This window comes from Typopeltis vanoorti, chromosome 18, assembly GCF_054136105.1.
Source record: "Typopeltis vanoorti isolate ZY-2024b chromosome 18, IOZ_Tvanoo_1.0, whole genome shotgun sequence".
Classification (NCBI taxonomy): Eukaryota; Metazoa; Arthropoda; class Arachnida; order Uropygi; family Thelyphonidae; genus Typopeltis; species Typopeltis vanoorti.
The window spans coordinates 17,642,025-17,663,541 of NC_143566.1; the positions used below are offsets into that span (position 1 = coordinate 17,642,025).

The 21,517-nt window shown below is 34.9% G+C and overlaps 1 protein-coding gene across 6 annotated transcripts in view; it reads right to left on the reverse strand.

Annotated features, from left to right (window-relative positions):
• LOC150096516 (polyamine-transporting ATPase 13A3-like) overlaps positions 1 to 21,517 on the reverse strand; it is a 751,182-nt gene that overhangs the window by 173,618 nt on the left and 556,047 nt on the right. For all 6 annotated transcript variants that reach the window (XM_090407885.1, XM_090407886.1, XM_090407887.1 and 3 more), the window contains one exon: positions 7,661 to 7,770. In XM_090407885.1, the coding sequence (XP_090264011.1) occupies positions 7,661 to 7,770 (110 nt within the window). The remainder of the gene's footprint in view (positions 1 to 7,660; positions 7,771 to 21,517) is intronic.

The following is a 21,517-nucleotide window of genomic DNA, read 5'->3' on the forward strand; positions in this document are numbered from 1 at the left end:
CACATGGTTATCAGTAGTTTGTGGCAGACCATGAACTAGCAAACATTTTCATAGCAAATGCATGCTTTCTATTGTTATTAATGTTTTCAAATATTTCATTATGTACATTGCCTGTTATAACCTATTATTCAGTTTATTCACTGAAATAATGTGAAACATGAGAATTTTTGAGAAATTAGTTGAGTACTGAACTTGTGGAACAATAACAGCAAAACATTTCTAATACTTACAAATTGCTTTTGGAGATAGACTGTCAGTTGTGCATTTCCCAATTCAATCTATGGTAAAAGGTTTTGTGAAGGTAGGAGAAACGATGTCAAGTCCATTTATATCAATTACTCTGGACAATGCAAATAATTACTCTGGACTGCGCAATGTATTCATACAAAACTAAATCAAAAGATTTTCCTTGAGATTTATGAATGATTATGAATGGAAGCTAGAATTAGGGGAAGTAATTCTGTTTAGCTGAAATTGTTTTCCTGTTATTATTATATGACACCTCCAGAGAGTCAAATACTCATCGAGGGAGAGTGTGCCAATAGCATCAAACAATTGATCCCCTTCCAACTATTAACTGCACTCAAACTAGTTTAACTTTTTGCATGAGCCATTAGTAGCAGAGGCTCTACCAATTGACCAACCTTTGCTGGATACTGAACTTGTGGCACAAGGTTATATGAGGGATGATTTTACATCAGATCTCATCTTCCTTAATCCATCATGACACACTTGTATCTACCAGCAGTATACAGCCACTCACAAACCAGCAGCCAGCATAACAGCGAATGCACACTTTCCATTGTTTAAATGTTTTCAAATATTCTTCACTAGAAATGTTAACTATTATTACTTTGCTTGTGGTTTTTTGATTTATTTGTGCCATTTCCTGATGAAGTGAAATATAATCTTTCATGAAACTAGTCAAATTAAAACATAGTTTCTTTTTGACTTCTTTGTGCATGGCTTAATGCTGAAAATAACGATTCTAATATGTCCTTTCTCTACAAAAGCCTACATGATGTAATGTTGATAACATTTGCTGGACTGGTTGGCCAAATCTCTAACCAATATGTCATGGATTTGAACCCCACTGAGGGCATGGATGTTTGTGATTATGTTTAGATGGGAGATGATTTTCATTGTCTGGTGTGAAACTACCACCCCACTTATTAGAGGAATGAAGTGGTTCGAAAAAAAAAAAAAGTTCCAAGTTTGGTCTCTAGAGCAGGATTCCAGACTATGTAAAAATAAAAAAAATAATAAAAAAATAAATCCTTATCCCACCTGAAGTACATATGTACTAAAGTTTACTAATAACCTTCTGTGGGTGGGAATTACATTAAAATCTCCTGCAAAACACAGAACTAAACAGTTTTGAAAAGTTGAAATTTCGCATGCAGTTAACTGATGTTTGGATAACATAGAAATCACTTATTTTGACCAATTTGGAGTCTACAAAGAAAAGCTAGACTTTTTCATAACAACTTCATGCTTCTGATAAGTAAGGCAATAGGCTCATCTTGGGCATGCAAAATTCAGTCACTCACTCACTAAAGCTTTCTACAAATATCCATAACAGAACAGGATTCAGCATCCACAATCTATTGACAATAAAGTAGAAGCACTGCCTATTTAGAAGCCCAAGCATGTTACTGGCTGAAACCCAGTTTCAAACAGATAACATGAAAACTAACTTAAGAAAAAGTTAGCAACCCCTGCTTCCCCCCTTTCAAGGTAACATTTAATGATACTTAAATATAAATATTATTATGGTACAGTAGATTCACATTATGCTCACTATAATTAAGGAAAAGTCCCCACCAAAAACCCAAAAGCATAATGCTATTCTAAAACAAAAATTCACTATACAGGGTGTTCGGGATAAATTTGACAGTTTCGTAAGGAAAAAGAAAATCTTCTTTGTATCTATTAAATTTAATGAATTGACAAAAAAACATTACAGGCAGAGTTAATTACAATACTATCAACAAGATTTACTCAAAATAACCACCATTAGCATCGATCACAGCTTCAATTCTGCTTCGGAACCTCGAACAAGCTGATGCTACAGTCTCCCTGGGATGGGCCGCAAAAACTGTTTTAATTTTATCCATTAACTGGGCTTTTGTATTACTGGAAGTGCGATTGGTGTCTTTTTCAACTGCACCCCATACAAAATAATCCATGGGGTTAAGGTCTGGGGAGTTTGGAGGCCAAACATTTGGACTGGTGAAGTCGTAGAAATTTTCAGACAACCATTTTTGACTTTTCCCAGAGGTGTGGCAAGGGGCCGAATCCTGCTGCCATACATACGGCCTACCATTGGCTACCCTTGTTATCCAGGGCTTGACTACAGTTAGCAACTCCACGAACAAAGCCCGAATTCCAATGCCAGGGTTCTTCAACACCTGTTCCTGCAGATTTGCGAGGAATTCTGCTGTACGAACGCAATCAGATCGTCTGCTAGGGATCTTTCTTCTTGCTACATCCTCGTAGTCACCATTGCAAGTCTCTAGTTCATGCCTGATTGTTTTTACTGTATTCAGGGAGCATTGGGCAGCAGTCGTAATATCCTTATTTTGATGGCGGGCACGAATCATCATGATACAAGTTATTCTCTTCCATGATTCAGGTGGGTTCCAGCTATCCATCCTTTCTGACATCTTGTATATGAATGAAGAAGGGTCCAAACTTTTAAATGAAGAGAAGTGTGTGTTAATACATGTAACTTACGGAAAAATATAATTAATTATAAATATGTCAAATTTATCCCGAACACCCTGTATATCCAACTATTTGCTATAACAAATTATTCTTATGGCCCTTATGCTGGGAAGAGAGATTCAAGGGCTTGCTATAAATTCACTTGGTGTGTCTCCTGACATGAGAAAATGATTAAATAGCATAACTAGAATGGGAAGAATAAAATCCCAGACGTTGCAGTAAAGTTCTATCCATAGACCATCAAATATTGTAATGGGTCTGTCAAGCCCATCTTGGATATGAACAAGAAAGCCATTAATGTTCCAAGAGTTATAATTTCCAACAGTACTACTATCTTCAAACAGATTTTTGTAGTAGTTTTGTAGTCAAGGATGTCTTGAGTGGTGGACATGTCTTCACCATCAATGTAGATTTGAGTGATAGTCCTTTCTTTGTGGAATTTAGAGAATTCTCTATTGAAGAATGCACCTGAAGGGCAATCTGCTAAGTGGTGTTGTATTCTTATTTTAAAATTTCTTTCTTCTATTCTTTTTTCTGCCTTTCCACTTCTATCTCCATGTTAATGTTTCTAATGATGTTGCTACATTCTATACCACTGCACTGGTTTGTTAAACCAGCTTCTCTCTTTATACAGGTCTTTCAACTTTTTTCTTTCGAGGAAAGCCTGTTCCTTTCCCCATTCCATCATATTCTGTTTTACTGCTTGTTTGAATTTTAACCACATATCCTCAACTCCAGGTAACATTATTCCAGTTTGAACAGAGGGTCTGGAATTTGGTTTAAAAGATCAATGGAAAATTTGGTGGAAGTCTACATAATCCAGAACTGATCTCTACTTGTTCCATGCAGTGGAACTTAATCCAGCGTTAGTAAGCTGGGGTGTCACAGACCCCCAAAGATCTTAAATTGACTATAGCTTTTCAAAAACGCGTGGCAATGAGTCATGCCTCAGTATAGCTTCCCCTCCCGTAACATGCTACTCAACACCACAGATGACAGGCTGTTGCATGCAAACAAGTTTAGTGTGCAGAGGTGTAAAGTGTGCTGGGATCCACCAGACCCCCACCTTACCAATAGTGTGATTATATTTACTTCCAAAACGTAAGTTATTTTCATGTGTATTCTACTAAAATATTATCGTTACCGCTGTGTCTTCTATATTTTTATATACCAACTATAAACAAATACATTTTAGTAAATATTTAGAGGGTATTTTGAGAATATCTTTTTTTTTTTTTTTAACCAGATGAGTTACGAGCAGGAAGAACAGAGGTTACATCAACTTATAGATGACGCTTTGACAGACGAGGAGCCATTTAGCAGAGATGATGATAGTGAAATTGATTTAGAATTAGTCAGTAATCATGAGTCTGATACAGAACAAAACTGTGAGGAAGAATCTTCAGAGGAAGAATCCACTAATATTGATTACAAAGATATGGATTTCTATAATACACTATGTTATTTGGGCAGGTCTGTGGGACTCCACCTTACCACTTTTGCATTTTCATACTTCACCAGCACCAGATTAAGTAGAACTGGATTATGATCTGACATGTTGATGTCAAGATGTTTTATCTGAATTATCCTATTTATAAGGGAAGAAGAGATATAAATTCAGTCAAGATGGGTACCAATACCTTGATTCATGTATGTGTAAGCCTGGAGATTAGGATTGTGAACCCTCCATGTGTTGACTAGTTGAGCATTGTTCAGATATGTTTTCAAATGTGCATATCCTCCTTTTCCACCTGGGGTGTCCTCCTATTGTGTCTAATGTGTGGTTTTCAATACAATTCCAGTCTCCAGCTGCTATGATGTAGCGGGCACTGTATAAATACGGCTCCAATACCTGGAAGAATTTTCGTCTAACTCATCCAGTGGATGGAGCATAAACATTTTTATTAAATATTTACAGTATTTCCAGTCTATTGTCAAGATTCTCTCTTCTGTACCCCTTTGGATATTAAAGAATGACCGAAGGAGGGGGGGGGGGGCAAGAATAAGAACTCCTACTTCAGCCCTGTTAAGTCTTCAAAAGCTCCAATAAGAGTAAAGTGAATATGTCTCTGTTAAAAGTTTTTATATCTGCAAAACTTTGCTTCTTGGAGAAACAAAAACTTGATATTATGGTTTAGCATAAGTTTCCATGTAGTTTCTTGTTTAATTTGCCTGTGGAATCCTCGTACATTTGATGAGACTATGCAGAAAGGAAAAATATGGAAGAGCAGAGCCGAGAAGTGTCTGTGCATTGTAGAAACCTGTATCTTCAGAAGCTGGAGGATATTAGCATTTGAGAAGAAGTGCTATAGAAAGATCTTGAGAATAAGCTGGATCCAGAAAGTGAACAATGAGGAAATCTACAGATGAATACAACCAAAAGTTAACTTGATCCAGAAAAGAATCAAAAGAAAACTATGTCTCTTTGGCCATATATGTAGAATGAACGATGAGAGGAAAATAAAAATGCTACTGTTTGGAACGATTGAAGGAAAGAACAAAAAAGGAAGACCAAACAGAGAATGGGGTGATGACATTGTCAAATGGTGCAAGAACTCTATACACAAACTGAGTCATCTTGCACAAAATAGAATGCAATGGAAGAATCATATCAAGATGGCATCAGACATCTACGGGCACTGGACCCATGGTTGTTGATGATGATGATTATGCAGAAAAGAGATGCTATGATTAGTGAAGTGTGTCACTGGTAAGTCTTGAACTTCTAGATTTTGGATGTACCTGATGAATTTTACAATCCGTAAAGGAGCAACTGTGTAGCCTGCTTCTTGTAAACTGTTTTCCAGTTTTTTTCACAGTTGCTTTCCATTATTTCAATTTCATGCTTATCATTTTTGATTTGGAAATTACTTTTTTTCTTTTCATGTAGATGATAATTGTATTGAGAAAACTTTGAATCAGTAAACATAATTATTTTTTCTTTAATTGCATCTTAGTTTTCCTTTATTAGCATGAGATGGTTCTTCATAGTCCAGGAACTCTTCTCAGCTTGAAGAGTTTTCATTTGACAATCTGCAATCTTCTCTATCTTTAATTTTTTTATTACTTTTTCTTTTAGATGTAGTTCCTTTTTGTAATTATTTTGTTTATCCTCATTTTTTTTTTTTTTATTAATTCATCTTTCCTTTTTGATAATCTTGTCTGCATATTAAGTTTTTTCAGTTGTTTTACTTGCTTTTCTGTTTCTTCTCCAGTTTCTCCTTGTAGAACAGTTTCATGTTTTTGCATTTCTTCTTTTATCTATTCAGTTGTTATAATACGATCATTATTGGTAATTTCAACAGATGTTGTTCCATCCAAATTTATCTGGGAAAGTGGCTCCTGCAGTTCTGGAATTTTGAGGCTAATTTCTAGTTGATTTGATTGCACACGTTTTGTGATTTTACTAAGTGTAGTTTGTTTAAAAGTGCCGTCTTTATGAAACTGAATTGGAAGATACGAGAACTCTTCATTATGCCTCGCTGATATATATACACAGTGTTCTAATTGGCTCTACTGATGCTCCCACTCTTTCAGTGAAAGTTCTAAAAGGACAGGCGTTAATGTGGTGTTCAGAACTTTTGCATTTCTAACAGGTTTGAGATACTGATTAGCGATATGTCTGATCTCCATGCAATTGAAACATTTAGATTTGAGACAGTTACCACCCAAGTAATCATATGAACCACAATGCAGGCACTGCCTTTGTATTCCAAGATAGTTTACCATAACTTGGGTTGTGCCAATGTTGACAAAATTTGGAATGGACATCTTCATATCCATTGTGAAGGTAACATCACCAGAAAACCAGTTTGGATCTTCACCTGAAAAACTGTTTCTTATGTTACTAATCTTACCTCATTTTGAGAATGTCTGTCATTCCTGTTCTCTATGTATTCCACTGGAAATCTTTTGATTTTTACTCTTTTTACCTGGCTCCCAACCATTACAGGAATAACTGTGCTGCCTTCGAAAGTAAAACCCTGTAATAGGTTGTCCCTTGTTTCCACATCTTTAACTACAATTAAATATTTCCCTTGAATGCATGGGGTGAAAAAATATATCTTATTAGCACCAACTATCTCTTTTAAAACCTTAGTCACCTGTCTCACTTCTTCACATCCTGGAATTTCAATTCCTAGAGTTCATACAGTTGGAGGAATTGGTACCATTATCTCAGGTGGGGAAAACGGCTAAAACCTCTGCATTTGATTGTAAAAGAAAAGGAAAAAAAAAACTTTCAGTCATAAGACTATAAATTGTCCTGTGATAAAGAAATAATTCTACTCCACCAGCAAATGCTTGAGCTAATAAAAAAATGGCAGCTGTGATATTGCTAAAAGTAATTTCATAATGGAGATATTAACTGCACTACCAGTAATCTTAATATTTACTTTAAAAGAAACCAGTGCTAGTGAGGGTAAAACCACCACTAGCAACAGTAAAATAAAATCAAAGTGAAAAACAAATGAAAGAAAACCAAAGTACTTATCCTGCCAAAATCTGAGATGTCATTATTGAGGTCTCATAAGTGGGAACCAGACCCAGAAGTGACCAAGTTTGAAGTAATGTGGAAGTCATATTTCCATATGTAAGTAACCAAAAGGTATCCCACCTTATTACTAAAATACTCTCTATTAGAGATAGATGTTGAAAATTTTTTGTTATACTATAAATTAAAGATGCCAAGAAATAATATTCTTAGTTTCATCCTTTATCCAACTGTAAGCAAACAAAGTTTGTACATGAAGTAACTTAATGACCTTAAAACAAGGCAAACCAAGAATATAATTTCTTGGCATCTTTAATGCCAAGAAATTCATAAATTTATAATCTATAAATTCATAAAGTAATTTATAGATTCAACTATATTGACAACTTTTCACATAAAAAAAATAATTTTTATGCTAAGAAAATGAGAAGAATACTTTACCTAATAAGAGCTGGTACACAGGAAATATTTGGAGTTTTAGATGTGAAAGGAGAAGCTACAGATGCCTCTGCTTCAGAGAGCGATATTCCAGCATGTGCTGCTTTCAATGCCTGATAAAGATTAGTTTAACTTATTTTTTAACTCCGAGATGCAAAAACTAAATGAATTATATGAAGTATAACTTGTTAAACTACATCTCTCATTGACGTAATAACCAAAATATCATTTTCGTTATTACATCATTGAAGTTTAAATACATTATCTACAAAATTAAAATACAGATCAATATGATATTCTTCTTATTTCTTGAAGTGTTCTTGAAGCAAAAATCTGATCTACTTTAGCTTAAATCCAACTTTTCCTTCTTCAAGTTTCTCTTATACAATTTTTCTCAGCCTCTTGTGGCTTGCATAAATTTTACCTAGGCAAATTCCTCTTTAATTCTTACATCAGTTTTATTTCCCTGTCTATAAATGGGTACTATGCCAGTTCTAATATATTCATGTGAAATTGTCTTCTGAATTATGCTGTGCAGCCACTATAGCTTTTCTCTCAGAATATTTCTTGTAGAATGACGGAATATCTACTCCAGCTGCCTTTTCACAATTATAATTATAGAAACCTGAAATAATATCATTTCAGGGTTCTGATTACTTATGACTGTATTCCTCTTGAATATTTTCTACCACTGTTCTCTCACTATCTCATTTAACAATTTTTCAAAATAATGACTCTAGACATTCAACATATCTATCTTCAGTTTTTATTATCATCAGATATCATTTTTTTTTATTATGGAAGACAGAGAGAGGACAAGAGGATATCTGTGGGAGTTAAGTTTGTTTGGGTTAAGAGGAATGGAATGTGAGCTAGATTTTTCTCTCACAGAGCAGTGAGTGAGAGCAGAATGGTTGGCCTGTTGAAGTAGTGAGTGCATCTAGTGTGAATGAGTTTAAGTGAATGTAAGTGATGTATGGCCTCTCTTGATAAGTTCTGGAGGTCTCAGATAATAATAATAATTAGATTGCATATGATTGAATTTCAGAGAGAAATAGTTCAATAGCCTTGTAAATTCATTAAGGAGAACGATAAAGCTAGCAAATTCCAAAATGAGGTAAGAAAATCTTGAGCCAAAGCAAATCATGTAAAGGTGATTCCAAATCCAATAGCCTTTGGCATAGGATATCAGACTTGACAAATGTACCAGTCCTACCATTCTTGCAAAAAGCATCATGCATGACGTAATGAGGAAAGTTAAGGTGAGATGGTAAAGTCAGTCTCGAATTACAGAGGGAATATTAAACGTCCAACCTTATTTCAATGCCAAATATATGTAGAAACTGAAACTTTTGAAATTTTGAACCAGAGAGAATATAATCCTCGGTAGAGCACTGCCCAGGTGTTCTGAAACTTTCTACGTATATTTGGCTTCGGAATAAATTTGTATCTTTAAAATCCCCTATTTCTATACAGTTGCATTCATTGAGAGTAGGATTCATTATAGAAAAGGAATTCTTACATTCAGTTATTAATTTTAATAAAAAATCTGAAAGCATAATATAAATTTTAATAGAAACAAAACAAAACCAGTGATGATTACACAGATTTATGCCCCAATATCATCTGAAGATGATAAAAACTGAAGAAATTTAAGAGAAAATAGGGGAAGTTATGCAAGATATTGGAGAAGACAGAGTGTTAATCATAATGGATGACTGGAATGCCAAAATTGAAAAAGAAAGAACAAGTTCTGTTGTGGGTCCATATTAATATCACATAAGAAATGATACAAGTGAGAGATGTACTGAATTTTGTTTTAAATATAAATTGATAATTGATGAACAGCCTATTTTTTCGATCCACTGCAGGGTGATGGCCTCTCCCATTGAGGGAGGGTTTGGATCTACTACTTTCATGGTGACCCAGTCCATATTGGGAGAGTGTATCTATACTTGGGTGAACGAATGTATGAAGGTAGAAGACAATCAAAACATCCATTGCTATGCAGGATTCGAACCCACAGCCTCTTGGCTGGAGAGTGGATACGCTAACCACTCGGCTAACCAGGCCGGCAAATTGATAATCACACTTTTAATGAACAAAAAGAAAAAAACAAGGGATGTGTGAAGATCTCCCGATAACACACACATAATCAAATAGATTTTATTGTGATCAATCAGAGATATAAATGAGCATGGGTACAGTAATAATTATGCAATGCTGAATGGGATTTCACAGGTCTCCAATTTAAATGGGTTGGTAATGACATTACACAAGCAACTACGGGTACAAAGGGATGTTGAAATGCATATACACGAATGCAAGAAGAATTAGGAATAAACGTGAGGAGTTTTGGTGATTCGTAAGCTCAACATGACCAAAAATTATAGGCATCACTGACACCTGATTGACTAAAAATGATATAGTTACAGGGATAGAATGTAAAGAGTACTTGTATTTTCAGGGAGGATAGAAGGAACAGGACAGGAAGTGGGGTATTGCTGATTATGGCTGCAGAATTACAACCAACAAAATTAGAAGTTAAAGAGGATATTAGGTCTCAGTGAGATGGTTCATTTGAGGATGTCTGGTGCGAGATAGAGGCAAATAGGACAGAAATGGTGTTGGATGCTGCTATAGACTAGAGAATCCATAGGAAGATGTAGATGTCATGTATTGCCAAATCAGCACAATGAGTGTAGGTCAAACAATTATTACAGTAGACTTTAACTATGGGAGACATCGAATTGAGGGAGGAAAGGGGGAATAGCAAGATGGAATTAGGATTTATACAGTTGCTAAGGGAAAATTACATGAAACAACATATCATAGAGGGAACAAGGGGTCTGAGGATGTTGGATCTGATAATAGCATCACAAGATGTATCCATAACCAAGGTAGACATTCTGCCTCCGATTGTGGAGAGTGACCATGCAGTCTTGTTCTAGGAAGTTGTTAAACACATGGAGTTCGCTGTCAAGAAGGGGTTTATGTTCAGTTGTAAGCATGGTGATTATGAGATTCTGGAGTCATCTTGGAACAGTGCCATGGCTTCAGAAGCTACAAGGAAAGAATGTCAGTAGCATATGGCAAGAGTGGTCAGAGATTGCTTGAAGGATAGCAGTATCAGACTGCATACCTAAGGTAAGGAGGATAAACCAAGTTGGAATTAAGTGGATGAGTAAGGATATAAAGCAAAAGCTGCAAAAAAAAAAGAAAACATTCTGGAGGAATATAAAGAAAAAAGTGATTAGCATACTCATGAGCAATACAAAGTGCAAGTAAGAAAGGTGACTAGTATGGTAAGGAAGGCAAAATCAGACTATGAGAGAGAATTAGCCAAACACATCAAAATAAACCCAAAAGAGTTTTTTCATTGTGTAGCAAGTAAGAGGAAAAAAGACTATGGTAGAATGACTTTAAACAATGCTCATGGAAGGAAAGAGACCAAAAGAAATAGTTCAGCTGCCGAGTGATCATTTTGGAAAGGTTTATCATCCTGGCAGTGATTTTTCAGTTGCTGATGTTATAGACATGAACAAAAGGTGTTCAAGCATATTAAAAAATATAAATGTGAACACAGCAGTGGGACTGGATGGCACATCAGCCTATGAATTTTTTGTGAATGTGCAAAAGAACTGGCATTGCCTCTGACAAAGTTGTTTAGTCCAAGTCTTATCTCTGGCAGGGTTCCAAGGCATTGCATAAAAGTGGCTCCAAGACAGAGGTACCAAACTACAGATCTATTAACATATCGGGAGTGGTTGTTAAAGTACTGGAAAAGTTGGTGAAAGGTAAAATACAACAGTGGGTGGATAGGGATGTGACACTCTATAATAGGCAGCATGGTTTTGCAAAAGGTAGGTCGTCTTAGTAATTTATTCACATTTTATAATAAAGTGACAGCAGAATTAGATAAAGATAATGGCTACACCATGATACTGCTTGACTTTGCTAAGGAATTTGATAGAATACCACATTACACGCTGACAAGTAAAGATAAGGAAGTTATTATCCCTCTTTATAAGGCTATGATTCAGCCACTTCTTGACTACTGCATACAGATTTGGTCACCTGGGTTTCTCGAGGACCAGGATGTGGTCAAAAAGATTCAGAGAGATGGTGACAGGTCTGTGGAATACTCCCTATGATGAGAGGTTGAAGGTATGTGGGTTACAAAGTTTAGTTGTTAGGTGGAAACTAGGGGGCATGATAGAAACTTTTAAGATATTAAACAGGTCATGTAAAATTGATGCAAGTTTATTTTCAATATATGACAAATTGAGAACTAAGAGCCATCAGTGGAAGTTGTGTAAGAGTAGTAGTAGGGGTGTGCGGACCAGATTTTTTTGTGTAGGGTGATGAGTGAGCTCCCTGAGAGTGAATGGATTCAAGGAAAGGTATGATAGGATTTTTGTGTATGATGGTTGATTCGTGTCTCCCGCAATAACTCTCCAGACTCCATGGAGATATCATAAATAATAATAATAAAAAAATTGAATAACAAATACAAAAGTAATGCCAAGTACTAATGTGTATCAGACCAAAGACTTGTGAGAACTGCAATTAAGTTAAAAAAAAAAAAAAAAGATAACTAAAAGATTTAGAATATTCAAGTGGGATACAACTAAATTAAACAACTGTAATACACCAAGACTATTTCATACTGAAAGGAAAGGAGATCTGGATGACAAAAAACTATTGATGACAGAAGGGACATGAGAAATAACAGATAAAAGAAGAACTTGGAAAAATAACCCTAATGGAAATGATGAGTATAAAAGATTAGATAGACAAATAAACAATAAATGTAGAGAAGAAAAACAGATTGATCAATAATAATTGCTTAGAAGTAGAGAAATTAGATGAAGAAAATAAAATTGTAGTTACATTCAAAAATAAAATTTCTTAATAATCAAAAGAAAATAACAAGCCAACAGTTAAAATATATGAATAAGATCATTATTATAAATCCAGAAGACAAGCTACAAAGATGGATGGAATACCTAACAGAACTGTATAATGACCACAAGCCTGGCAAACCTAAATTGAAATAATTCAGGTGTACTTAAAGAAGAAATAATAAGTGCAATAAAAGAAATATCTAATGGTAAAATGATGGATTTGACTGAATATCAGTTAATAAAAGAGATACGGGAAAAAGGAACAGATATTTTTAATAAAAATAATACAGAATATATATATATATATATATATATATAGCCCTACTACCAGAGCACTCCATAAAATCAATTTGCATTCTGATACTAAAAAAGAATAATGCAGCAGAATATAAAGATTTTAGAATAACTTGTGTTGTATCCCATGCTTCAATAATACTATAGAAAAGAATAATAATAAAAAAATAGAATGTTTACTAGAATTAAACATTCCATTTTTTATACTAGAATGTTTAATTCTAGTATAAAGTACAGGCAGCCCTCGGTTCACGCCTCACTTCTGTTCCTAAAAAATGGGAGTAAACCGAATTTGCATAAAATGAACCCTATTTTAATAGAAGGTACAAAGTTATGTTCCGTGCAGTCAAAAAATATGCACATGAAGTACAGGGTGTTCGGGATAAATTTGACAGTTTCGTAAGGAAAAAGAAAATCTTCTTTGTATCTATTAAATTTAATGAATTGACAAAAAAACATTACAGGCAGAGTTAATTACAATACTATCAACAAGATTTACTCAAAATAACCACCATTAGCATCGATCACAGCTTCAATTCTGCTTCGGAACCTCGAACAAGCTGATGCTACAGTCTCCCTGGGAAGGGCCGCAAAAACTGTTTTAATTTTATCCATTAACTGGGCTTTTGTATTACTGGAAGTGCGATTGGTGTCTTTTTCAACTGCGCCCCATACAAAATAATCCATGGGGTTAAGGTCTGGGGAGTTTGGAGGCCAAACATTTGGACTGGTGAAGTCGTAGAAATTTTCAGACAACCATTTTTGACTTTTCCCAGAGGTGTGGCAAGGGGCCGAATCCTGCTGCCATACATACGGCCTACCATTGGCTACCCTTGTTATCCAGGGCTTGACTACAGTTAGCAACTCCACGAACAAAGCCCGAATTCCAATGCCAGGGTTCTTCAACACCTGTTCCTGCAGATTTGCGAGGAATTCTGCTGTACGAACGCAATCAGATCGTCTGCTAGGGATCTTTCTTCTTGCTACATCCTCGTAGTCACCATTGCAAGTCTCTAGTTCATGCCTGATTGTTTTTACTGTATTCAGGGAGCATTGGGCAGCAGTCGTAATATCCTTATTTTGATGGCGGGCACGAATCATCATGATACAAGTTATTCTCTTCCATGATTCAGGTGGGTTCCAGCTATCCATCCTTTCTGACATCTTGTATATGAATGAAGAAGGGTCCAAACTTTTAAATGAAGAGAAGTGTGTGTTAATACATGTAACTTACGGAAAAATATAATTAATTATAAATATGTCAAATTTATCCCAAACACCCTGTATGTGTAACATTATCATATTTAAAGCTTTGATAATATATACATATATATTTGTTAAAACAGAATTATTAATAATGAAAACAAAATTATATACAAAAAATATGAAACTTTGAAAAGATATTACATATTTCTATGTTGAAGTTCCTGGTTTCAGATTACCTGCATTTTTTTTTAAAAAAGTATCCAGTTTTAACTACCTAGATTTTCTTTATTTTTCTTTAAGGAGTTCAGTGTAAGGTCAAGTAGATGCGATTACACTCCTTTTTACATTCGCACTCCGTTCCCAATCGTAGTCCATTTCGCAGAGTTCATCAGTCCATGTCTATATGCTTGCAAGGATACACTGTAAATCGGCCTTTTTTATATCTCTCATAGGACCTTCTTCATTTTCTTTCTCCTCCTTTGGATGTTGACTTAATTGTTTGGCTAATTCTTTTAAGTCTTCATTGGAAAGCAGTTTACCATGGCTCTCTAAGACTGCTGTCACATCTTCAGCTGTAATATCGTCCAACTCTCGTCAAGCTTGGTAACATCTTCAATACCATTCTCCTCTTGCTCTAATTCCTCGAGGTCGTGCATAAATGCTGGAAGAAGTTTTCGCCATGCTCCTTTTAAACGCTTTGCTGACACTTCGTTTCAAGATGCCTTGATGTTGTTAATGCCCTTTAAAATATCGAATGACTGCCAATAGTCTTTAATAGTTTTTTTTGAAGTGTCCAAAACTCTTACCATTTCCATAAATGTTATATGGAGGTAATAGGCTTTGAAGATTGATATATTTCTCTGATCCATCGGTTGTAAAAGCATGTTGTGTTTGGGGGACATGTAAACAACCTTGCCATCCAATGGTGTTCTTACTTCAGCAAGGTTTTGAGGATGTCCAGGGGCATTATCCAAGAGAAGCAATGCCTTGGCTGGCAAATCATTTTCTTTACAGAAGTGAAGCACGGTAGGACAAAAATAATTTGTGTACCAATCTATAAAAATGTCTTGTGTAACCCAAGCTTTCTTGTTCCATTTCCAATAGACTAGCAGTATGTCTTTTAGACCACTGAAGGCGTGTGGTGTCTGTGAATGGTACACCAACATTGGTTTAAGCTTCAAAGTTCCGGAGACATTTGCACCCAACAAAAGTGTAAGACTATCTTTTGCAGCTTTAAAACTTGGAGCGGAACGTTCTTCACAGGAAATGAAGGTGCGTAATGGCAATTTTTTCCAGTAGAGCCCAATCTCATCAACATTAAAAATGAGATCAGGAGGATAACTTCCTTGTTCTACACAGTCTTGAAATTCTTCAGGAAAAGCAGCCACTGCCACAACATCTGTATTTGCAGCCTCACCACATAATTTGACACTATGGCACTTACTTCAAGACTTAAATCTCATGAACCAACCTTTGCTTCCTAAAAACATTTCTTCACCTCCATCTGTCTTTTTAAGATCCTCAAAAAGTGTTTTTACTTTCTCAGTTATAATAGCCTGCAGCACAGGAATGTTTTTCTGATTCAAGTCATCCACCCATAATGATAATAATTTTTCCATTTTTTCATAAAGTTTACCCCTGCTATAACTTACATGTTTTGCATTCAGTACTGCCATAGATTGTTGTGCAGACTGTTTTATTCTATCTGCATTTTTCATAATTGTAGTAACAGTTGATGGAGATAAGTTCATACTTCTACAGACATTAGCAAGTGTCTATCCATCTTCCATTCTTCGAATCACCTCCATCTTCTTTTCAAATATGATTGATTTCCAGGACTTCTTAACACCAAGTTCTGCTAACTTTTCTGCCTTTCTTTTATCAGACAAAGTATGTAATTACGTACATTATCAACTTAAATACGTATGTATGTAAAAAAAATTAAACAGAACAATTAGGTAGATGCAACAGTAAAACTAGGTCTGATACATATACGTCATAGTAGCTCGGTAAACACTCAAACACTAGAGTGCCTGCTAGCGTCGTTTCTCAGTCAGACCACACTACAGTAAGAAAGCACGTGCAGGCATCCAGCATTATTGTGAATCGGCATTAATTGAACCATCGTAAACCGAGGGCTGCCTGCACATTAATATTCTTATATTAAGATAATGTTCACTTATATATAAGTGAACAGCAAAAGGAGTTCGCACCAAGAAAAAGTACAATTAATGCAATATATGAATTAAAAACCGTTACTGAAAGATCAATAGAAATAAAGGAAGAGGAGTGTTATTGTTAATGGCAGAGGAGGAGTGCCCATCCAGAGAGATGCCAGAAGTAAATACTGACAGTGGTTTTGAAGCAGTATGGTGTGTGAAGTGGATAGGATGAAATGTTTGGTAGGGTGTTGCTATAGACCTGGTAATGTGGGAGGAAGTGAGAAGGACATGTTTAGACAAATTGGTCTGGCTAATAAGAAAAGGGTGACCATTATGGGTGATTTCAATTATGGTAATATAGATTGGAATGAAGAGACAGCATCAGGAACCAAAGAGAATGAATTTCTTGAGTTTTTAAGGGGTAACTACCTTAAGCAGTACTTAATAGAAGCTACATGTGAATCAAGAGTCTTGGATTTAATTATCTCAGCAGAAGATATTTGTAAATGAAGTGTCACATCTTCCTCCAGTTGGTGAAAATGACCATGAAGTGATCACTTTGAAAGTTTTATATGTGGAACTATAAAGTGGATGATCATGGCAAACTCAGAAAAACGGCTTGCATTGATATCATGCAGTGAGAACATGGGAAGGATATCAACACTGCTTGGTCTCTACTCAGGAAGTATCTGGCAGAGGCAATAACTGAGTTAATTACAAACATCACAAGATTAAATAAGGTAGGTATAAAATGGATGACTGAAGAAGTGAAGTGTGCAATATGGAAGAAAAAGGCATTGTAAGGCAAAAGATGAGTGGAGATAATCAGTTACTTCAGGAGTACAAAGAGCAAGCAAGAAAGGTGACTCAACTTAGGGTAGTAAAAGTGCTGTATGACCAGCAGTTAGCAAATGATACTAAAAGAAATCATAGGAAGATTTTTCAATATGTGGCCAGTAGAAGGAAGAATGATTATGGGAGGTTGATGTCGGTCAGTGATAATGAGAGAATGATAAACACTGAGGAGGATATAGGAGAGGTGTTTAATGAGCAGTTCATTACAGTATTTCATCCTTGTGATTGTAACATAATGCAGAACTTGAGGGCAGTGGAACAAGGGAGGAACCACTGATGGTGAGTGAGCAGGAGGTATATTAAGAAAATGAGTAACCTAGATGTCAACAAGGCCATGGGACTTGATGGTATACCACGTGTCTTGAGATGTTAAAGAAACCATGCAATTTTATAGGCTAGGTTTTTAATCCTTTTTCCCAAGTAAGCAAACAGACAAGTAAATCAAGTTTGCAGCTGCATGTAGTGCAACACTAGGCAACCTGTGGTAAAGGTGGAGTAAGCTCTGATCACTTTCCTTAGAATTTTCCCCTAATGCAAAGCACATTTCCTTGCGGAAATGTATGATGCTATGCATTAAGGTAATGGTCACTACCCAGACTGGTTTCGATTCTTGCTTGCAATTCTTCATATCTCCCTTCTTGTATAGCATTATGAAAACTGATTTTTTCCAGTCTGTAGGCCATTATCCTGTCTCCCATATCCTTGTAATCAATCTATGAAACACTCCTATCCCTGCATCCCCTGTAGCTTTAACTCTGGTGGGATTCCATCTGCACTTACGGCCTTATTGCCATAAAGCTATTTAACTGCTCTTTCAACCTCATGCCTAAGCGGAGAAAGTTCCAAATCAAAATTTTCCTTAACTTCTCTGCTGTACAGTTCCTCACAGTACTCTTTCCATCTGTGTTTGATTTCTAATTCTTCTGTTAGTATTGTTCCATTCCCATCTTTGATGACATTCAATTTTGGCTTAAACCTTGTGTTTTAAGTTAAGAACTAAATGAAACATATATTTGGGGTAGAGCTATGTTAAATTTGACAGAAATTATGAAAGAGAGATGTTAGTAAGGCCATGAAAGTTAGAATTATTAAAGTAATTATTAAAGAAGTAAAATTATTAAAGAATTATTAAAGCGATGGCAGAGATCACTCTCTGCCATCGCTTTAATAATTCTTTAATAATAATGTGTTGACAAATAGATGTGAAAGCTGGATGATTAAGAAGACAGAAAGCAAATCAATTCATTTTAATTCTGGATGTGGAGGAAACTATTCAGAATTTCATGGACCACAAGAATGACTATAAAATGGTTTTAGAGAATATACAAACAGAATGCTTTTTGGAGGCACTGATTACTTCATGAAAGTTAAGGCACTTTGGACATACCATGCAAGCAGATTGAGGAATATTAAGAAAATGGGAGGGAGAGGAAGACAGTAAAACAGTTAGATGGACAACATAAAGGAATTTAGTAACATGTTTTTATAACTGCTGAAAGAAGAGACTGAGTGAGATGGAGCCTACATTCACAAGATCAACAAAAGTCAGAAACAATCAGATGGAATATAACAACAACAATATGTGGATTTAGGTCATTTTAGATTAAGTATTGAGTCTAGTAAAAATTAAAAGACACACTGAGTACTCAGACCTGTAAAACCCTAACAATAACTCAGGACAATCATAATTTATCCAGCAGAGATAATGCAGAATAGAATCTAATACAGTATACTTTATTATGATTCATCATAGATTCTAATATTTCCATAAAAGTAACAAATGCTGTTAAATTCCAGAATTTCCTTCAGTTACATTCTGATCCTTTATACTTGGGAAATCCCCATCATCTTTTCAAATCCATCAGTAGATAAACCAATAGTTAGAGAATTTGAATCTTTGTTTCAATTTTAATATGCAACTCAATCAGCTGTATGTGTCAATGATAACAATCGCACTAGCTCTTTGAAAATCACTGTTGGATGAAAATCTGTGCAATTTTTCCATATTAAAATTGATTTCCCTTCCCTAAACAAGTGCATCCCCAGAGTTACATTATGTAATGCCATAGAACTATTGCAACATGAAATTTTAATGCAAAAGAAAGTGATATTATTTTATTAAGAACCAACATTTTATGCAGAACCAACAGTGACATGATATCTTTTACACATTCACATATCAGTCACACATCTTGAATAAAAACTTTTCTAACAGACAAAAACAGAAAATTAAAAATAGATAATCATTAAATGGAGATGATTTCAAATAAAATAAATAATCCTACTAATAGACAATAAGCCTTACTGAATGCTTTTTGGAGGCATTGATTACTTAATCAAAGTTAAGGCACTTTGGACATGTGCCTATTAGTATGCAATAAGCTTTATTGCCTACTAGGACAAGACTTAATTCAGTAGTATACTAGAAAAATACAGTGGCTCATTTATTTTCAAATAAATAAATTTCTCTTCAAGAAAAGAGATTTGAGTATGGTGAGATTTGATTTCCTTTCCAGATAAAGGTTTTTTTCCTTATAATTTAAGAGATTTCGCTTCTACATATCAAAGATCAATTTTTATCACCTTTTCATTGTTTTCACTTTCAGTTTTGTATCAAATTCATCATCTCATGAAAATATTCATAAGGTGGATATCAAACATTATGACAGTTTAATGCAAGTATTATCTCATGAATAATTTCTGATCATCTTTTTTTCCAAATTGTTTTATTATTTGTCATGTCTTAACAATTTAATTTTTAAATCACTCCTAATTAAATCAACCAACCTATATCTAGGTAATATGATTCTTTTCCCTAGCCATTTTTGTTTCAAACATATGGTTTTCTAATTTTTTATCTTCCATTCTGTTTATATGACTATATGATCTTAAACCAAATCAGATTGCACATTCTTAAATATTAATAATATCAAGTTCGGTTCACTGATGTTGTCCTCAACTTTTAAATTTTACTCAAAACTCATGTCTGTGGTTTGAATAACTGTTTTATTTGTGATCCACATGTTAAAATTGATTTGAATGATATCTTGAATACTGCTAGCTTGTTCTGTTCACTGATTGCTTTATTATTCAATGTGTATATTGAATAAGACAATACCAGTCTTCCTTGAATATTTATATGCATATTTGCCATCTTCACCAAAATTTCTGCCTAGAAAAAAGGATTTAATGTATAATATGTTTTACAAGATCACTACTGAAAAAACTTTAACATTCATTCTTGCTACTGATGATTTTCATACCAAATTTTCATAGTAATTATTTAATTTCACTAAAGGTCCTCCTGAAGATTTATTTAAGAGGATAACATCATTTTCAGAGAATCAAGAACTAAATTTCATACAATTGACTGTCATTATACCAAACAAGTTGAGATTACAAGAATAGTTTATTATAATGCATACAGTCAGCTCTTACTATAATGTACACTATTACAGCAAATTTGCTCACTATGACACTCTCAAAATTTCCCACCACAGCTCCACAAGCATACTGCAGTGCTAAAAGGTCCAATGTAGCAAACTATAGCCAACTATAGTTTGCTACATTGACTTTAGCACAGCATTTTATCTACAATTTCAGTCAGGCAAATTCCATAATTTGTTCTGCTGTAGGAATGTTCTAATGACACATTTCTATAATGAGAATCAAATGATACTTGTATAAATTAAAGATACCAAGAAATTATATACTTGGTTTAATCCTTTATCCAAGTGTAAGAAAACAAAGTTTGCGAATGAAGTATTTTCAGGACTGGGGAAACTCATATACAGAAGCTAACGACTTTGAATCCCACAATGCAAAGCATCCTTGCAGACATTTTTAATGCTATGCATTGTGGGAAGGGTCACTACTGGTTTTGACCTTTACTGAGGTCTCATCAGTGGAAGCTAGACCTAGAGGTGAAACTAAAGTTGAAGAAATGCAAAAGTCGTATTTTCATATACAAGTAGCCAAAAGGCGTCACACATTATTATTAAAATACTCTGGATTAAAGATAGTTGTTGGAAGTTTTTCCTGGTATTCTTCACTTCCAGTTCCTGATTTTCATTCAAATCACTGCAATCCATTAACACATCACACTTTCTACAGACTCTTACCCACATCTTTTGTTTAATCTCTCAACAAAGACATTTGCCACATTCACCCATGCATACATATTACAATTATTACAATGAACCATCTTGGTAAAATCCACATTGCTCAACATACTCTACTTTCACGTCACAGTATGTCTGGATGACCTTGTTCTTACTGCCATTTATCCTCCGTTAACTGTTCTTCTGAAAAAGTGCTTCCAATTGATTAAATTTGAAATGCAACCACTTCACACTTAATCATAACCAGAGAATTGGGAATGCAAAAACTGATTTGGATTTCTGATCTGATCATTGGATGTAGTAATAAATCTTTAG